Here is an 18,010-nt window from a genome sequence, read left to right as displayed (position 1 = left end):
ACACCCTCAGAAAGAGTGACAGCAGGACTGGGGAGGGAAAAAAATTCAGAGCATCACCTGCAGTGCAACCTCCATGACCAGGGAATGAAGGAAGTTTCCAGAGTCAATAAACAGCTTAGGCTGAGAGCAGACAGACTGCTGGGGTGCAGCCACTACTCTGACTGCTCTGCTGCTAGGCCCAGCTTGTGGGTTTCAGTCAGTTTGAAAGCAAAGGTTAATTTTTTTTAAATCCCCCCCATCGCTCCCTCAGCAGTGTTCCCAAGCAAAAATGAACCATTCTACATCCTCTGTATAATGTGTTTTCTTTTCTCTTAGCACAGAACGAAGGCGTGGGGTGTGTTTGGCACCACAGCCGAAGCGAAAACAACCCCAGGTTTTTACTCCAGCCAAATGGCATTGCGGTGTAGCTGAGGTCTTTACAAAAGCCTTACAGAGTTCTGCTGTAAACAGGATAGATGTTTAGTGAAAAACAAGGCACAAGACAGCTGCAGAATCTGGCAGTGAAAAACTGTAACTAGGATTTATAAGAATCTCAAGAGTTCAACTTACTTCGCCTCCATTGATAACTACATCAGGGTCAACCACGTTGCCAATAGATTTAGACATCTTCTCCCCTTTCTCACCAAGAGTAAATCCATGAACTACCAGAGTCCTGAAGAACAAATTTTAGTGTAAAACAAAATCCCAGTGAAAAAAAAAAAAAATATCTATGTTAAGAATAGGTTTCTAATGAGGGTATTCCTAAGTCAAAACATACACAAATCCTCTATCTTGATAAGCCTAAGACTTCATCCGCTGAGTTGAACCAACCACGAGTATGCTGTACTACTGCCCCAAGTAGCACATACAACTTCATTTTCCTTATTTAATTTTGCTATGCGAGCAACAGATTGTTTGCAGATATCCAGGGCACACGTATTTCAAACGAATTGAAGACCGAAGTAGCGTTTGCTCTTTAAGCCAATACATTGCCCAGATCGCACAGCCTCCTTGCAACCAGGCCACGTTACCCTCCCCTTCCCTTCCATCTTCCAGGGGACACACGGTACGTCCCCAGCTCCGGTACAAGATGTGCACCCAGTGATTCTGAATTCCTTACAGCCTCACGTTCAATTCACAAGTCAACGATCTTAAAAGAGATTTTCATACCGCACCTCCCATAATAATCCCTTTGATCACGGGAGTGGGAGGGACGGCAACAGAACAGAGCTGTATCTGATACTACAATAGGATATACCTCAGTGACTGAGAAAGAAAACATCTATTAAAATGATGATGGAAAAAAATGAAGCAATAAATCCATTACCATCTAATCCGAGAAAAACTTTATACTGAAATCAGATACTTAGTAACTGCTTGATTTCTCTTATTTACACACTGCTGCCCACACTATCAAAAGCCCGATACTTAATAAATAAACTGGCAATGTGTTTGCAATTCACACACTTACTTATATGGTGCTTTTTTCCTTGCTGCCACGCTAGTTAATAGAGAAGATTGAAACCAACCTCCCAGCTGGTCTTTTCCTTCAAGGTATGTATCTGCTCTTTGCTCTGCACCTTTAAAACCAGAAGATTTTGTTTTAAGTATCAACCTATATCTTCAAACAATTAATATGCTTAACAGAAAATTTTTGAAAGTGATTAGTGAAACTTACTCTGCTCTTTCTAAACCCAGTAGGTAAGTTGCTTTTAGAAATTGTGTAGAGTTACTCGGAAATGACACAAGCGATTCATTAGTATCAGATTTTTTTTTTTAAAATCCAAGACTCACTGAACTCCAAAATGTATACGCTTGCTTTCACCCAAACAAAATAATAAATTACAAAAATAGAAGCTATCATGCTCAGAGCACTTCATAAGAAGTTATCAAAATACTTCCCAAGTACTCCTAAAGAAACCGAAGGACCCAAGAAAAGATCACATGATTTGGAATTAGTAAAAATCTATGCTGCAAGCTGAAACTTCACCAGTTGGGAATTACTCAGGATACAAGTCACAGATGTAACGTGCCTGACTAGCCCGTGTAAGGCATCAGGTATTTTCAGAGGAGACCAGGAAGCTTTGGGAGTGACTGCAGCTCACCTGCAACAGAACTTGTATTTCTGATCACTGGTGTTCCAGGAAAATTAAAAATTCCAGAAAATAAGGGTTAGGACAACACGGGAATCAGAAAGCCTGTTGTGGGAGACAGGGGTGTGGAAAAGCCTGGCTTGTTTAGCTTATCCAGGCGAAGGCTGAGTGGAAATATTACTCCCTATAACTACACAAAAAAGAGGAATGCTAGAGAAGAACAACTGGAGCTAATCAGTACTGCTGGCATCAGAAAAAAAAGATAGTGGGCTACAAGGCACATAGTCTGGGTATTAACGGATTGCATATTACAAACAGAAGAGCAAACCCAGCTTTCCCACAGGATTGAAAGAGGGCAGCAAAGTTTTAATCCCTTTGCTGGTGGCATTCAGCCACTGTACGAAAAAGGTACAAGACTTGTTGGCTCAGGAAGCCCTTCCTCACCCTAAAAAACCCCGACAGGTTGCCATCAGAGTCAGAAGAGAGTAACATGGAGCACAGCAGAACACGCAAGTCAAAGTCTACACATGTGCCACGTTATACACATCTTTGGCAGGAATGCAGTTTTTGACTTGGAGCTGGTGGCGTAATTTTCCAGATATTCAGACAAAAGTAGTTTCTCTACTCAGTTTTTATCTACTAGCTCCTTTTATCCTCTTCCTAGGACCCCTGAGACAATGCTTCTTTCTACTGCTGACACACTGGATTTATTTGTTTAACTTCATGGAAGTTTCGATATTTAGATCCATCCTGCAATAAAAGGAAGTTCAACATTACAAAGGTCAAGGCCATACAGTGCCAGCTAGCTCGGGAAAAACGTGTGGGTGGATGTTACGGTTTTTAAACACATTTGTTTATTTCTTCAAGAAAATCTACAAAGAGTTTGGGGGTTAAGAATAGAGTAAGTAGGGATCAGCCTTTGCGTTGACAGACTGCAAAAATATTTATAAGAACAAGATTAAAAAAAAAGAGTATTTGTGGTGAGGAATAAAATAATAGTGGAAAATCTGTAACAACACATTTGTTATTTACAACTAGTTTACCAGCCACTGGTTTTCAGAGAAGTGAACTTTTCATGGAAATGGCAGTAATTACAACTTACAGGAGAGAAGAATTTAAACAAACAACTGATGACAAACAGCAAACTGTATTGGTCTTTTCTGACGGGAACTACATCTGGCAGGCTGGCTAATGTAGCTTACAAACTTAATGGAGGCCTGAACATTTTATCTCTGCAAAATACAAACATGGGTTTTGCCTACACAAAGCCTGCCTTTGAAGTAGCTCCCCTACCACAGTTTCATGAAAGTTGCAATGGTTATATATAAATTAATTAGAACAGTATGCAAGTTTCTTTGTAACTGGAAGAGTATGTCCGACAACCCAGAAGAGACTTTCCAGTTGTTTATTTTACACTGAGGTACAGTACATAGGTCATTAAAGAGAATTACAATTTATGATCCTTCTGGTTTAGATTTCAAGATTCCATATCTTTGATCTCACAGACTTTGACTTTTAGATTAAACGTATTGTATTTTAATGCCAGGAACGAATCAGCTAAGATAAATTCAAGTCACTCAGCACAAAAATTTTAACTACTTGAAGATAGGTAAGTTGTAAAATAATCACATTCATTCAGTTAAATATTACTCAATAAGATAGGGAAAAATGTTATGATGTTGAGAACTACCATCATTGTGATACAAAACCATGGGTAAAAAGAGCTGTGTGACTTCCCAATGGCTTAACACGCCACAGTAGAGTGCAGTGTGCATTTTTACAGGAAATATTTTGAAAACTAATAATCTCAAGGTGGTAGTGCAGCTGGCACTCTGCCCATAAGGAAAGCATCAAGACCTGTAGGAGAGTTTTAAGACAGAAGAGAATTCTCTAAAATGGATACTCCAAAGACAGCTACTGACATTCAAAAGGCTGAACACAAACTGCACTTCAAAGCAAGCAAGAAAGAAAAGTCCGAGGCACCACAGCGTGGTGTATTCAAAATTAGCAAGTGCTTTTGAACCAGGTTTTGCTATTACCACAGCTTCTTTTTGGAGGCAGCGTATTAACACTCTTCTACCTCACAGCGATACTGTGTATTATTATCATACGTTATTCATGCATGAAGCATTCAGACTTAAATTTTAACATTGCACAAAAGAATATGGAAACCCTTCTTTCCAAAAATATCTGAGACGTGTAGCAAGAAACAGGATTAGAGAGCACAACAATAAACTGTTCAGTGAAAACAGCGTTAGGCAAACAGAGCACTAAACAAGCAAACAGAATTCCCAGAAAACTTCAGTAACAGTGAGTTTTTCAGAGCACGTTGCACTTGTGGATCTCTCTCAATGGTGCGAGTGGGGTAGGTATTTATTTTATTTTACACGTAATCTAGTTATAACTGTACGCTTTTGGGTTTGTGACTGCGGCTGCTAAATTTTAGATCTTAGTGTGTAAGTTGCACTCTCCTACCTGCCACCCTGATGATGCAGAACGGTTTGGTTAATTTGCCATTTAGCTAGAAGTGGTACCTTGGACAGACCTAGGCTGGAAAAAGGAAGCCAACCATAACTTAATGGAAAAAGAACAACTTTTAAGTCATTTCCATTAGAACTATCCCCCGCCTCTGGTAGGAAATGCACCAGGGAAAGCGTTACAAATACAACTGTATCCACATAATCTAGGATTTAGGTCACTGAGCTTGCTGTCACTGGGCAATTCCTTTAACCTGTTCAAAACACTCATATGGCAGAATTTCCCTCTCTCCTTCCTCCTCCTTGTGTCCTTCCCAACCTGCCATATTATTTGGAAGCAATCTGTGCAGCCATCAGCTAAAGGGGTGAATTTTGTAACTGCTGCATCTTATTTAGCAAGCTTGGGCACAGCTCGCTAAAGTCCAGTGAGAGCTCAGGCCTCAGCTCCCCAAGGTGCAGAGACACTGGAGAGAACAACTTATTTTTGCGAGAGTGGAACCGGCAGGGAAATCTGCAACACCTTTTATACCTGCTGGTTACTAACAGACAGATCATTAATTTATAATTTTCCATAGCTCGAGTTCACGGTAGAGAGAAACAATTGAACATTATTCTCAGTTTTAGCCATCTATTCTACTCTCCAGTTGCCCTGGGCTTAACTCACATGCTGTGAAATAGCCACCGCCGTGCACGACACTGTCATCAGAAGGCAAGCAAGAACCGCTGCTGTTACCGCTGATCTCCTGCCACAAACCCACCAGGCAGCAGTTTACAGGGAGCATGCCAGCTTCCATATGCCTCTGTGCTTTCATGAGTTTGAGCCATGCGAAGTTCTTCCTGGTATGACATCCTTTAAGCAATTTTGGATTTGTGTATTTCATCTGTTTTCCCCCCAAAAGTACTTGGGAAAAGAATCCCATCAGTCTGTTTGTAAGCCTTGCCAATTATTTTTAAAGAAGCAGGAAGAAGTTCTGCAAAAAGTTTGAAAAGCTGGAGCACACTGGGAAATATAAACCTACTAATTCAACAACTTCTCTTGCAAAGTGCATTTTTTCAATAAAAGATAAATTTAAAAAGTAATTTCATATGAATCACTGAGACTGTACTTCCACTTCTGGCAGTGGCTGGGAGCCTCAATTACATAGGAAAAAAGGTAATGCAACTTCCGCGCCACTTCTGAAGATAAAGGGGCTTGCGAGGTCACACGGTTAGTCCTTCCCCCAGCTTTTGAACCGGTGAGGCCACTCCAGTCACGTCAGACAGCAACAGCAGGCGCCTTACACACACCAAGTTCCAGCAAGTTTCATGAAAATAGCTGACTAGGTAAAGAGGAACTTTTAATGGTTCCATGAAAGAAGAAGTCTGTACTGTGAAAGACCCAACGTTTATTAGACATTACAGAATCCACACGGGAGCCTTACATAAATGAACAGTGAATCAAGAGTATAGATTCTGCTGTTCCTTACAAAACAGGATGCCTTTCTCTACACAGGATTAGAGGTAGTTTTCGCATACTGAAGTGTTAAGCCCTTAAAGCATGCAAATATGTAACTGTGCATAAAATACCACTACTTTGTTTTACCTTTCAAAACCAAACCAGGAACATTTTGAAAAGTTTGAACCTTAATATATGTAAAATATATTTAAAAATACATGTTTGCTGATGGTACTGTTGCCTGAACACGTTGCTAAGAAATAAAACCTCTGGTAGTAACGTGTTTTATAATTCAACAAGATTGTTATCATGCAATTGTGTACTGAGGGATTAAAGTCCAACAGACTCGATGTAAGGGACCAGACTCCTCCTTTAGAAAGGACTCCCAACTTCAGACTATCCTCCAGGCAAACAGTGTATATTTCACATATTTTTATATATCTGCTGAGTAGAAACTACTGGCAGTAGGATCTTCATATAGCATATAGCAAGCATAAATATTTTAAGCCACAATATACTGCTTTAGTTACTGAAAGTAATGAGAAGTGAAAAAAGTACACCTATGCTGTTATAATTATAAAACTCACTTAGATTCAGCAGATGACATCAGTTTTGTTCTGCTTCAAATAGCACGCACAAGCAAAAAGTGAAATTTGTTAACTGAAAATAATTTAAGAGTTACTAGCTAGCAGCAAAGTACCTTGGCCATTTGTGTCACGAAACTTAAAACAAACATGTTCTGATTAGAAGATATATGGTATACCACATGGCAGAATCAGTCAGAACAGAATATTAGAAAAATCTCAACCTCAACTATGCTGAAAATGCATTTGCCAACATTTAGTCCTTATCTTTACAAGCAAGAGCAGCTACACCAGAAGCCGTAACAGGTTTGCTGTTGGCATAACCTAGTTCAGTTTTGCTGATATCAACACCATTGTGCAAAACAATTATATTTTGTTTTCCAAGTGTTTTAAAAGAAAGATCAACATATTAATTCTGTACCTTCCAAAACATGAGCCCAGGAAGTTCCACTGTCAAACCAGATGTCTAGGACATCCTGCCCCTTGACGTAATCCAAAACATCATGACCACCAGCCTACAGGAGAACAATTATTAAATAACGCAAACAGAATACTCTGTAATGCTTGTCAAAACTAGAAATGAAGTAGATTTGGTTTTTGGACCAGTTTTGTACGGGCTCTGCTACCAACTTTCTGAGTGATCCAGATTATTTTGTGTTAATTTTTCACAACAGTTTTCAGGTAATTACTGATGAAAACCCAAAACAGAACAAGGAAAAATTACCAAAAAAATGGAGATGGCAGAGTAACACTACAGTTTGTGTGCTAGCTTAAGAACACAATTGTTAAAGGAACAATAAAAAGTTAGGAAAAACTAAATAAAATTTCTAATCTATTTTAATGATATTTAAACAGTTGATATATATTTGGCCTCATAATTTGGTTTATTAGGATGCCACTTTCCTCCTGAACTAAAAGGAGGAGGATGGAGCTCTCTGCCTGTGAGAAAATCTGATTGTGTGTATTTTGCCACGCTCAGATTTCACTTGCTGAATAGTCTTTTCACAGGACACCTTCTTATGAAGGTACAAGATTCAGAAGGATCATGGGAGCAGATGAAAGTTTTATATTATTCCCCATCACTGAACTGTCTTGAGCACCTTCTGTATTTGAAATTACCTTCAATTCAATTAGTGTCACAAAATTACCTTTGCTACAGCTTCTTTTGATAGTAGTTGTTCGATCGGGAGGGTCCACCATGCATCTGTTCCTTGCTGCTCCACTATTTTGATGACATCTGTGATAGTGTCACTGGGTTAGAAGGAAAAAAGACATTTATGAACTGATGAGTTAATCATTCCTTTCTACAAGTATCCCTGATCCAAAGTGGTGAGATATACTAATACAGAGATCAAGCTATTTAAACCTGTGATTTTCCAGCCTCTAATCCAGACATGACTCCACAGAGCTTTCTGCCTGTATTAAGACTTCCTACTTTGGTCTTCCAAGATGGGTAAGGTTGTGCAAAAACTGGACATATAGAAACCCGCATGTGTCCAACACAGCTTTTTTCTGCAAAAACTCTGGAACTGGGCACTCAAAAGATGCCAGCAGCTTAAAACCTAAAATCTACTGCACTTGCTATTTCTTGACCTTGAATGTAAAGAAACTAAACAACTACTGCCCTCCCTAAATATTTGCTCTCTTTGACAACAGGCTTCTTTTCTCCACTGGGTAGAGACTTTGAGAACTCACGTGGAAATGCAGTTAGTAAACGGCAGCATTTTGAGTAACAGGCATATACATTAGACTTCTCGTTGCCTGGATTCCCCTTTTTTAGCAATTTATTTTTTAAATGGCAAGAAACACATATATAAATATATTAATTCCAATAATGTGGGAAACTGAAACTTATGTGCCCAGTAGAGGAATGATCATTCAACATGCAGTCTGAAGGCAATATACGAGTTCATATGGTATAGTGCCAGCCAGGACAAAGGTACTGAAATAAACAGATACTACAGAAATAAGAAAAATACCCCCCAAAAAAACTAAGCGCTTTTTCTGATGTGAAGAGATAATGCAACCACAAGGCATGCAGTTCTGTGCACTATTTATGACAAATTCAATCATGGTCCCCAGTAGGTAAGGCTATGGGGAATTGATTTTTTTCTCTCATTTAATGCCAAGCCTAGACATAAATCAAGATAGCTTAAAAACCGAAACAAACCCCACAAGTCTGCTGACTAAAGAGGTGATTTTTAAGGCATCTGCTGTATTTAAGGAGTACAGCAGATCATCGTGAACTGCCAACTTCAAACTAAAACCACTACGTTACTCAAGCCACCAGAGATTTGTTTTTAACTTGAGAAATGAAGACTTAACTAATTAACTAACTTCTTGATACGGTATTGCAAAAGGGGAAAAAGTAAAACAGCGATCTAACATATTTTTCTTGAAACCACAAAAGGCAGATGATCTAACTTCTTTAGTATCATCACTGAGTTTTGCATCTGGACTTCAGCACAGTATTTTTTCCGCGCTGCTAGTAAGTTGAGCTACATCACTACAACATTTAGCGGACTCTTACACACAGAGTTGAAGCATAAAACTCCACATACTCCAAGAAGATCAAGAACCAATTATTATTTAATTGCATGACATGAGGTGCAACAGCAAAAATACATGCAGTTTTGCTTGTAATTGTAGGAATAACATTGCAATGATAGACCAATAGTTTTGGATTACTCAATCAATCACAAATTAATCAATTTACTTTTCAAAGTAAATTCCTGTAGAACACGCCAGAATGTTTTCTGGAGAGAAAACCCACTAACCAATAACACTCACAAAGCGACAGCCAGCCAGCACACCCCCGCCATTCTGACCCTTTCAGATGAGAACGGGTATCGTTCACCTTCTAGTTTAATTATGATAGGACACAATTTATGGCTTTTTAATATATCTGCAAACATTTATCTTGGTAAAACAACATTTAGGAGCCCTGGTTCTGAATGGTATCTTTTCCTTTCAGAGATATTTGTACAGAGGCCTATTTGCCTGTATTTCCAGCTGTGAAATGTTACTTCTCCAAGACAAAAGCAAACAACAACTCCAGTCCTGATAGATAACTGCTGAATAACCCTTACGCCTTGCCTCCCTCAGGCTAAACCTTCAAATTCAGAAAGCTGCCAGGAAAAAAAAAATCCAACAGGCCAAGAAGTGTGTTTGTGCCAGTCAGACTCAACTATTCCACGGAATTTGTCTCTCTTGCACGTTCAGAACCTTCCACTGAAGAGGCTGGCTTTACACCCAGACCTTCAATGATGACCCAGACCATAGCACCTGGGAACATTTTAGAAAAAGCAATGCAAAACATCATTTTTCACTCCTTGCCAACAGAAGGCTCCATCCTTGATTTTTCTCAAATACACTATCAGTGTATTTTTAAAGACAATTATGGATAACTAGTTGTCTTCAAGTGAGTATTTCAAGGGCTCTCTCCACAGTTCAATGTCTTCCTGTTACTGGCCAAGTCTTACCCATGAAAGTCACCAGCAGAAGACAGGGTAGCTAAATTAAATAGAGGAGTATTTACCCTCAGATGTGCTTATTACTACATCAGATGTTACTGCATGTTGAGTGATTCATGGAAGAAGTTATTCAGTGCTTGGGGCTCTGCCATCAAATTAGAGCCAGAAAATTTTTCTAATCAAGAATCACACCCGCAACTAGTAGAGAAAAAGCTACCAGCATGCCCTACAAAGCAAGTAGAAAACATAAACGGGAACTAAAGTTGTCATCCACATAACTTTTCCATATTGCAAATACATTTCAGTAGAGGGACATAAACTCTAGTGATGAATTCATTTTCAACCCATATATTTTTCAAGCATTCAACAGGTATTTGATGATATCAACATTAGTAGGGATTTTTAAGAGGTGACAAATCCAGCTACAGACCAGAACTAACAGCTACCTTGGACACATGTAGGAGTATACTCTTAACAACGTTTTCCAGCAACTGTCTGGATTCAGTTTGATTGCAGCAGAAATCTCAGTTTGTCAGATATTCTATGCTTGAAGTAAACGAGATACAGCCTGAAGGGCCAGACCTATCACACACATATTTGGAGAAATTAACAACGGGGATGGAACCTGAAACATCTTGTTAGTGCAAACTGTATTACCTGCAGCGAAGATGAACTGTTCTCCTTTCCACTGGAGATGGGGAGAGGGAGAAGGAGGAAATAAAAACTTGCTATCAGTCTCCCTTGGGAAACCATCATAAAACGACTGCCTTCATTTACAGTAAGTATTGCCAACGCCACACAAGAGTTGTCTACCATTGCAGATACACCGTTACTACAAAACCTACTACAGACTAACCTTTTAGCCAGCGTTATGCAATGCAAAGGCTTACATTATTTTGAAGACACATTTTCATGACACATGAACTAATAGATACGATTATGCTACAAGCTGAAAAGGTCAGATTTGTGTTATCAATCACTCAGAAGAAATAAGGAGTCAGTGACTGTGAAGTCAACGTTGTATTGAACAATATTCTCAAAATTCTATCATAGTTTGAAATCAAGTGGGGAAAAAATTTTTAGCCATCTAAGGGGTTATTATTATTATTTTATTCAGTTTCCCTACAGACTAAGATTAACAGGCAAGTGTTTTATAAGAGGAGACAGTTAAGACCAAAGATTTCCAGGATACCATTTCAACAAATACTTTTTCGTCCTGTAGTTTGAAAACCCCAAGACAAACAAACAAAACTTCCCCTCGCCCCGTTCCTCTAACCTTTTCCTAGGATCCTTGCGATTAACTATTACCACAAGAGAGAGAAAAGCCTGCATCTGTATTGTAAGGAGGAAGATTTTTGCCAAGTAACTTTATGTAAGGTACAAGTGAAAACCACCTTTCTCAAATAGCTACTCATCACTTTATAATCTGCAAGCTTCAACGTGAGCATGATAATTCACCGACTTAGCAATAAACACCATTGTAAAACTTTGCCCTGTATTCATACACTATCTAGAAGAACTTGCATTACGTGTCACTCGCTACGTTTTAACACTGACACCCCTACGGCAATTCACGCTACCACGACACCAGCCAATCACTCTGAAGTCTGATATTGATTATGCTGAACACTTATTTAATGTGTTAACAGAAATTAGGCAGCACTAAGATCTAGTCCGGAGGAGAAGAATACAGTGCCTGATGCTCTCTCGACCTCTTTTCGAACAACAGGGAAGTGGGCAAGTCACCTTCTTTTTTATGTGACTGTCGATAGTGCAGCAGTAAGTATTTCTGTTACGGTAAGTTCCTATTGCTTGAAAGTCACTGAAATGTCTTAATATTTTAAAAAACATATTAGAGCACAGGGTAGATTTAGTTCAAAAAGTTTGGGGTTTTCTTTGTCAGAAATTGAAGTTACTTGTTAATCAAAGTCACAGAGAAGAGGACAAAAGTTCTCAGGCATTACAATAACCTTAGCAAAAGTACTAGTTATCACCAATATCTGAACCGCGAATTTGTGAAGAAGTTATTGCATGAGTTATTTAAGCCAAATTAAAGTATGTATCTTACATTTATTACTTGGTCTGAGCTACTACTGGAAATACAAATCTCTCATTTTACTTCTGGAGCTCTTTCTCTCTTCCACAACTTAGGGAATTTAAATATTCTCTTTAAATTTCTTAAATTTTGAAAGCTGACAAACAGTATCAGTGTTTATTTGTGCATGCTTTCTATTTAAAGTCTGGTTTTCTCCAGTTCTGCAGAAAAATCGCACAGAGTCTTACCTCTGTTTTCTTAATGAAAATGGCAATAATGAAAAAACATTCTCTCCTCTCTCTCTCATGCAGGGTTTTCTTATTTTATATTTTTTTAATTCCTCATTGCAATATAATGTGATATACTCTGCATAAAGAATTTAATCATCAGTAGCATATTACATTTATAACTATGGCCAACAGTGTCATACAATCAAATGTCTTTTAGGGCTATGGGGGCCACAACAGCAAACAGGAAGACTGACGGAGATCTTGCACCAAACTTGTTGCACACAAGATTACAATCTAGCTCTTCGCTTTCACGTTAGAAAGACAGGATTGATGATGCGGAAAAAATACTCCGTTAGAGACGAGCAGTTGCATCTTGAAAGAGAAGCCTTCTGCAACCTTTCACATGAATTTGAACATGTGAAAATACAGGGGAAACTCAGAGGGAAACACAGCAGTTTATTTTAGGGATTTATTTTTCTTCTTAAAAATATTTTTACAGGTGAGACAAACAGGATCACTAAAGACCAACCATTGGTGCTCTCATATGTAACAGCAACTCCATGTGGACTACACTGACTTCCAGTGGAGATGCTGTTACTTTTGATAGCCACTCAAAAACTCCAGACGGCTGCTACTGGAAGCACATTTATCCAGCATTCAAGATAAGAAAACAGCTTTTGTTTTGAAATGTAAGTTCTTTACTGTTGTTTTAATGCTATTAATTATTCACACAATCTGAATATGTAACTTCTTCAGCGTTAGAAGTAAGTCAGCAACCCACTGTGATAAGATTTTCAGCTATCACAAATTTCAGATATCACAAAATGATAACGCAAACAGTAACAAAACACTTCGGCTTAGCTGTTTATTTCAGTAAGAACTGGTGTCCAGGAAAATGACCTATGAATTGACAGACTGCTTTCTAAATTTGCCTGTCATTTCTATAGGCCAATATTCTGTGCACTTTTCCTACTCTGGTTACTGACGCCTGCTAAGCTAACTTTAAATATTTATAAATGAGTGTTTTACATTTTTCTTTGAAAATTGCACCTCTACTGTACAATGTTAGAAGTAAAGAGTACCGACTATAAATAAGCATCAAAAGCTGTCAGTCAAATGAAATAAATCTACTTTTCAAGCATATTGGACAGGTCTCTTTTTTCACCCACGCCAAGTGTCTCTCTTTTCCCCCCAGATCATTCCTAACCAAACATGCCATACTGCCTCTTTGTTCCTTCACCTGCCCCCGTGACTGCTAGGGCAACACCTACACACAAAGTTCGAGTTGTTAAACTGTTGCAGTTTATCACACTAAAATGCCCTGATTGCCACATAAGGTACAACCCCAGCAATAATCTCACACAACTCAAGCACTTACAAAAGACATGCTTTTTAATACAGCTCACTGGCTTTCAAGGTAATTTCACTACAACCTAAAGGAATTTGCATGCAGCCCTCCTTTCCAACGCTTTCTGTACCAGCTGGGTCAGCTCCTCGATGTTCTGAAGGAGCTATTGCTTCATGGTGCCTTTCACATTTAACTACCAACTGCAGAACTGTTTTTCACTACACTCTTATTTTGCTGCTAAACCACATATTTACCAATCTTAAGCAAGCACAAGTAATACAGTCAAGCCTACTCTTTAGATAAGCCTAGAACAAGTATTCCCCAGAAACTGTCTATTTTTTATGTGAACACATACTTACTTTTTAATACAGTAACAATTTTTGCCGTAAAATGATTTTACACCCCACAGAGCCTCCATCCATTTATTTCCTGATGTGTGTCAGCATTATTCAGGTACTATCAACGACTACAGTTGTTGTGCTTTTTTCTCACAGGTATTGCCTGCTGCAAGAGAGTCAAAGTACGTATCTGTGCACCTACACACCCAGTTGTACTAGGTGAAGCTAAGGGCTAACTGCTTAAAGTCCATTCCCTGCTCCCCACACCCTAAGCCTCACCTACTACTATGCTTCTGCGCTCAGCCCAGCGGCTGGAAAACATGCTGGACTCTCTGAGGTGTGTTTATTCAACCCCAGAGTAAAAGCAGTTCTGCAACACTACAGTTCATCTCCAGCTATGCAATCTTATCATCCATAATGAACCTGCACAAATGATTGTAAGGTTAAAGGTGTGTAAAATGGAATTACACTAGCATCTCTCAAGACAGAAAACAATTATGGAAATAAACAATTAATGTGGAACTCCACAATACTATTTCTATAAAATCATTCCTTAGAGGATATTCACAACTCAAAACATCTGTTCCCCTATTACTCCTTAAAATGACAGAATAGCATCGTATTTGGTTGAGTTTTCTTGTTTTAAAGCATAGCTTGGATTTTCTCAGCATTGCATTGTCTGGAATTCCTGAAATGCATTGTTTGCAATATCTGGATACTATTAACCAAAAAGATGGCAGAATAAGGCCAGCATCTGAAGCTTTAGACGTACCAAATCATATAGCTAAAGGCCAGTCACTCGCATTTATCGAGGCTCTAATTTTATTCTGAAATGAGGTGCAGTTATTTATTCTGCAACCGATTTGGTTATTCCACTTCAGATATCTCATTGTCCCTATTCAATTGCCAAAACCTATTTTAACAAAATATCTGTATTGTTCAATTGACAGTGCTACAATTACAGTTGCATTCTATTCTAACTACAACCTGCATCTTACTTCTTGCTTAAATAGAAAGGCCAGTGATAACTGCCACCTCACTTAACTTGAAGATGAGGGGTGAAAGCAGCAATTACTATCAAGGGGACTTTTCAGGTAACTTAAATATCTAAGTAAATTGACTCCTATTGCTTACGTACAAGTCACCTTCAGCAATGAGTTTTCGCTTGTTCTAATTTATAGCTGAATTAGTTCTGTGGATAAACAGCTACAAGTAAAAGTACATATTTGTACTTAAAGAGTTAGAAGTCTTATAATATTGTGGTACTGCAGCACAACAAACAGTGCACATTCTTTCGTTTTTCAGTACAAAAAAGCTAGACAAATACCTGTTTATCAAGCATTCTCCTGTGTTCTTCTGATAAAAAACAGGAATTGGGACACCCCAACATCTTTGCCGTGATATACACCAAAATGTCCTTCTGTCCAGCATTTCGAGCATTCTGTTCACTGCAGACGTAGGAATAACTTTCACTTTTTTCAGCACTTCCTATAAAGTAGATAGTGAATTGTTGAACATGCTTCAGCATTCAGACACACACTGTCTGTGCTACCAGTAAAAAAAGGTATGGGTCTACACTTGCACTCCCAGTACTGAATAACATGTTCTTGGGCAACTGTCACATTTACTCTGTTTACTTCACTGCATCTTGCTCTTCAATAACACACTTTGAGTGCTGTATACACTGTACCTTTCCCCACAGAGCAACCAACACCTTTTTGCCAGCTCCAATTCTCTAGCAGACACACCCCGAGGCAAGTTAGAAATGGAACTAGTGTCTCTAGCTGAAGATTAATAGCTCAATGTGCCCTGTGCTCTTGTCTGCTTTGAAACCCCACCTTGATACATAGTGCCTGTATTACGGAGTCTGGGGTACCACTCACTGCCAACCCTGATGAGTAACACCGTATTTTCCTTCATTCTAGATACAGATGAATACAGAATAAACACCTCATGCCCTAATTAGAATGAAATCATCGTTACCCAAGACAGCCTAAGGTGCTGGTCTGAGTTTTCTGTGTGAATGTACATTATTTCAAAGAGCACTGTATATTAAAAAAAAAAATGTTTTACAGTTATTTAAAACAGGACTGTGGCCAAATTAACAGAGGAGCAAACAAAAATGTCTGACAATGCAAGGCTACCATAACAAAGGCAATTTTCATTGTAATAAAATTGTGTCTTCTGATGTAATTACTTGAAACTTATTTTTTAAATTATTTTTTTGGGAAAAAAAATCAGTAGCTCTAAGAAACTTATACATATCCTGTAAATACACTGAACAAATCTATCAGTCAGTGCATTTATTCTGCATTATATCATTATTTAAAAAAAATAACATCCACCACTTCCACAAATGATTAATGCTTCTCAACTACTGTTTCTAAACCCTAGAGAATAACATGTTTTGGAGTGAGCTATAGCACAGTTGCTTTGGTGATTCTAAATGGCATCAGCTGTCTTTAAATGTCTCTTAACAAAGCAAACTTAAATACCTGTGCTGTAGCCTTGACACTTGCTGTGTTTACAAACCACTGTTTGCTGGCACGAATAATCATTGGTTTTTTAGTCCTCCAGTCATATGGGTAACTGTGCACATATTTCTCTTCTTTTAACAAACTCCCAGCTGCCTGAAGCATCTGAATGACTAAGAGAAAACATAAGGCAGGATTAAAATCCAATTTGAACATACTGCTACTGTTGACCTCAATTCATTCCTATAAATGATCAACACATCATAAGAAGTGGTTGTGCCTCATCCATATTCAAAATGGGTTCAGTTTATACAAACCCTCAAAATATAACTGCAGGAATGTAACTGATAAAGTAACAAATAGCTCAGCATCAAATACTCACCAGCTTCATTCCCTTCTTCAAGGACATTCTTGTTTTGAAGTTCAGGACCTGCAGCTTCCGTAAAAAACCCACCTTCATCTACAAGGCAATCCTAAAAATAAATACGTTAATCATGTCAATAAAACACCATGTGGCAATTGATCACCTTTTTTGTGTTAAAAAATGAGTTAAGTACTCCGCTGAGTAACTACTTTTTTGATGAATACCAAAGTATGTTATATCTAAGTACACTTCAGATTTAGTGAATTGCAATTCAGTAATCTACCAAGCAAGTGAATTTTACATATCAGAAGAAGGGAGCACCATTACATTTGCAGATATACCACAACTGCCTTACATCAAGTCACTGGTTAGTATTTAAATGGCTTCTCAAATTAACAGTGAAAACCAAATCAAACAAACAAACCCCCTCAAAAAAAATTCTACCTCCAAAAAACCCCAACCAGAAATAGAGTATAATCAGGTTTTAGATCAAGCTTAACCTCTTTAAAAAGGTAAAAGATAAAAGATGCATCTTCGCCTCCATCGAACCCAAACTGGTCATGCATAACTGAACTGTATTTAAAACAAATTTTGCTGAAGAAGACTAGTAATAACGACCTACATAACTGGTGATTTACTGGTCTGCAAGACGCAGCTTTAAAAACAAATTCTGAGTCTGAGAGCCAGTATCTGAGAACTGTTGTCTGTACTAGCCTTTAAAAAACAAAAACAGAGAGAGAAGAGAAATCTGATTCTGTTCTACCACTTCCCTGTACACTTTCATTAGCAGATGGATGAAATATTTCCTTTCATTTTGATGCAGACTTTTCTAAGGTTAGTCCTGCATTCCTGCAGACCATTAGTAATACTCACGTGAACGCTTCACAACCTTTTCAAGTTTTATGCACTAATTACAACAATCACTTTAAGAGCACATGATCAAACAGTTGCAGGAAATCAAGGGCAACAGCTTAAAAAAGTACCGTTGGTAGCTGATGGTGGGAGGCTACGCTGTAGTCTTCCATACCATGAGCCGGGGCTGTGTGAACTAATCCTGTTCCTTTTGCCATTGTCACGTGATTCGCAGGTAACAGAGGGGAGACTCTGCCAGGAATTGTGGGATGAGCACAAGAACCATCTACCAGATCTGCACCTGGGGGTGGAAAAAAAAAGCCAAAAG

At 38.5% G+C, this 18,010-nt stretch overlaps 1 protein-coding gene across 1 annotated transcript in view; it reads right to left on the bottom strand.

Annotated features, from left to right (window-relative positions):
- IARS2 (isoleucyl-tRNA synthetase 2, mitochondrial) overlaps window positions 1-18,010 on the bottom strand; it is a 28,589-nt gene that overhangs the window by 4,821 nt on the left and 5,758 nt on the right. The window contains exons 9-16 of the mRNA XM_040611504.1: window positions 17,814-17,983; window positions 16,849-16,939; window positions 16,488-16,639; window positions 15,320-15,480; window positions 7,717-7,819; window positions 6,990-7,083; window positions 1,451-1,559; window positions 550-652 (exon numbers count right to left, since the gene is read on the bottom strand). Coding sequence (XP_040467438.1) covers window positions 550-652; window positions 1,451-1,559; window positions 6,990-7,083; window positions 7,717-7,819; window positions 15,320-15,480; window positions 16,488-16,639; window positions 16,849-16,939; window positions 17,814-17,983 — 983 coding nt within the window. The remainder of the gene's footprint in view (window positions 1-549; window positions 653-1,450; window positions 1,560-6,989; window positions 7,084-7,716; window positions 7,820-15,319; window positions 15,481-16,487; window positions 16,640-16,848; window positions 16,940-17,813; window positions 17,984-18,010) is intronic.

This window comes from Falco naumanni, chromosome 12, assembly GCF_017639655.2.
Source record: "Falco naumanni isolate bFalNau1 chromosome 12, bFalNau1.pat, whole genome shotgun sequence".
In the NCBI taxonomy this organism is placed as follows: domain Eukaryota; kingdom Metazoa; phylum Chordata; class Aves; order Falconiformes; family Falconidae; genus Falco; species Falco naumanni.
The sequence above is the reverse complement of the archived record's forward strand: the minus strand, read 5'-3'. Positions and strand labels throughout refer to the sequence as shown.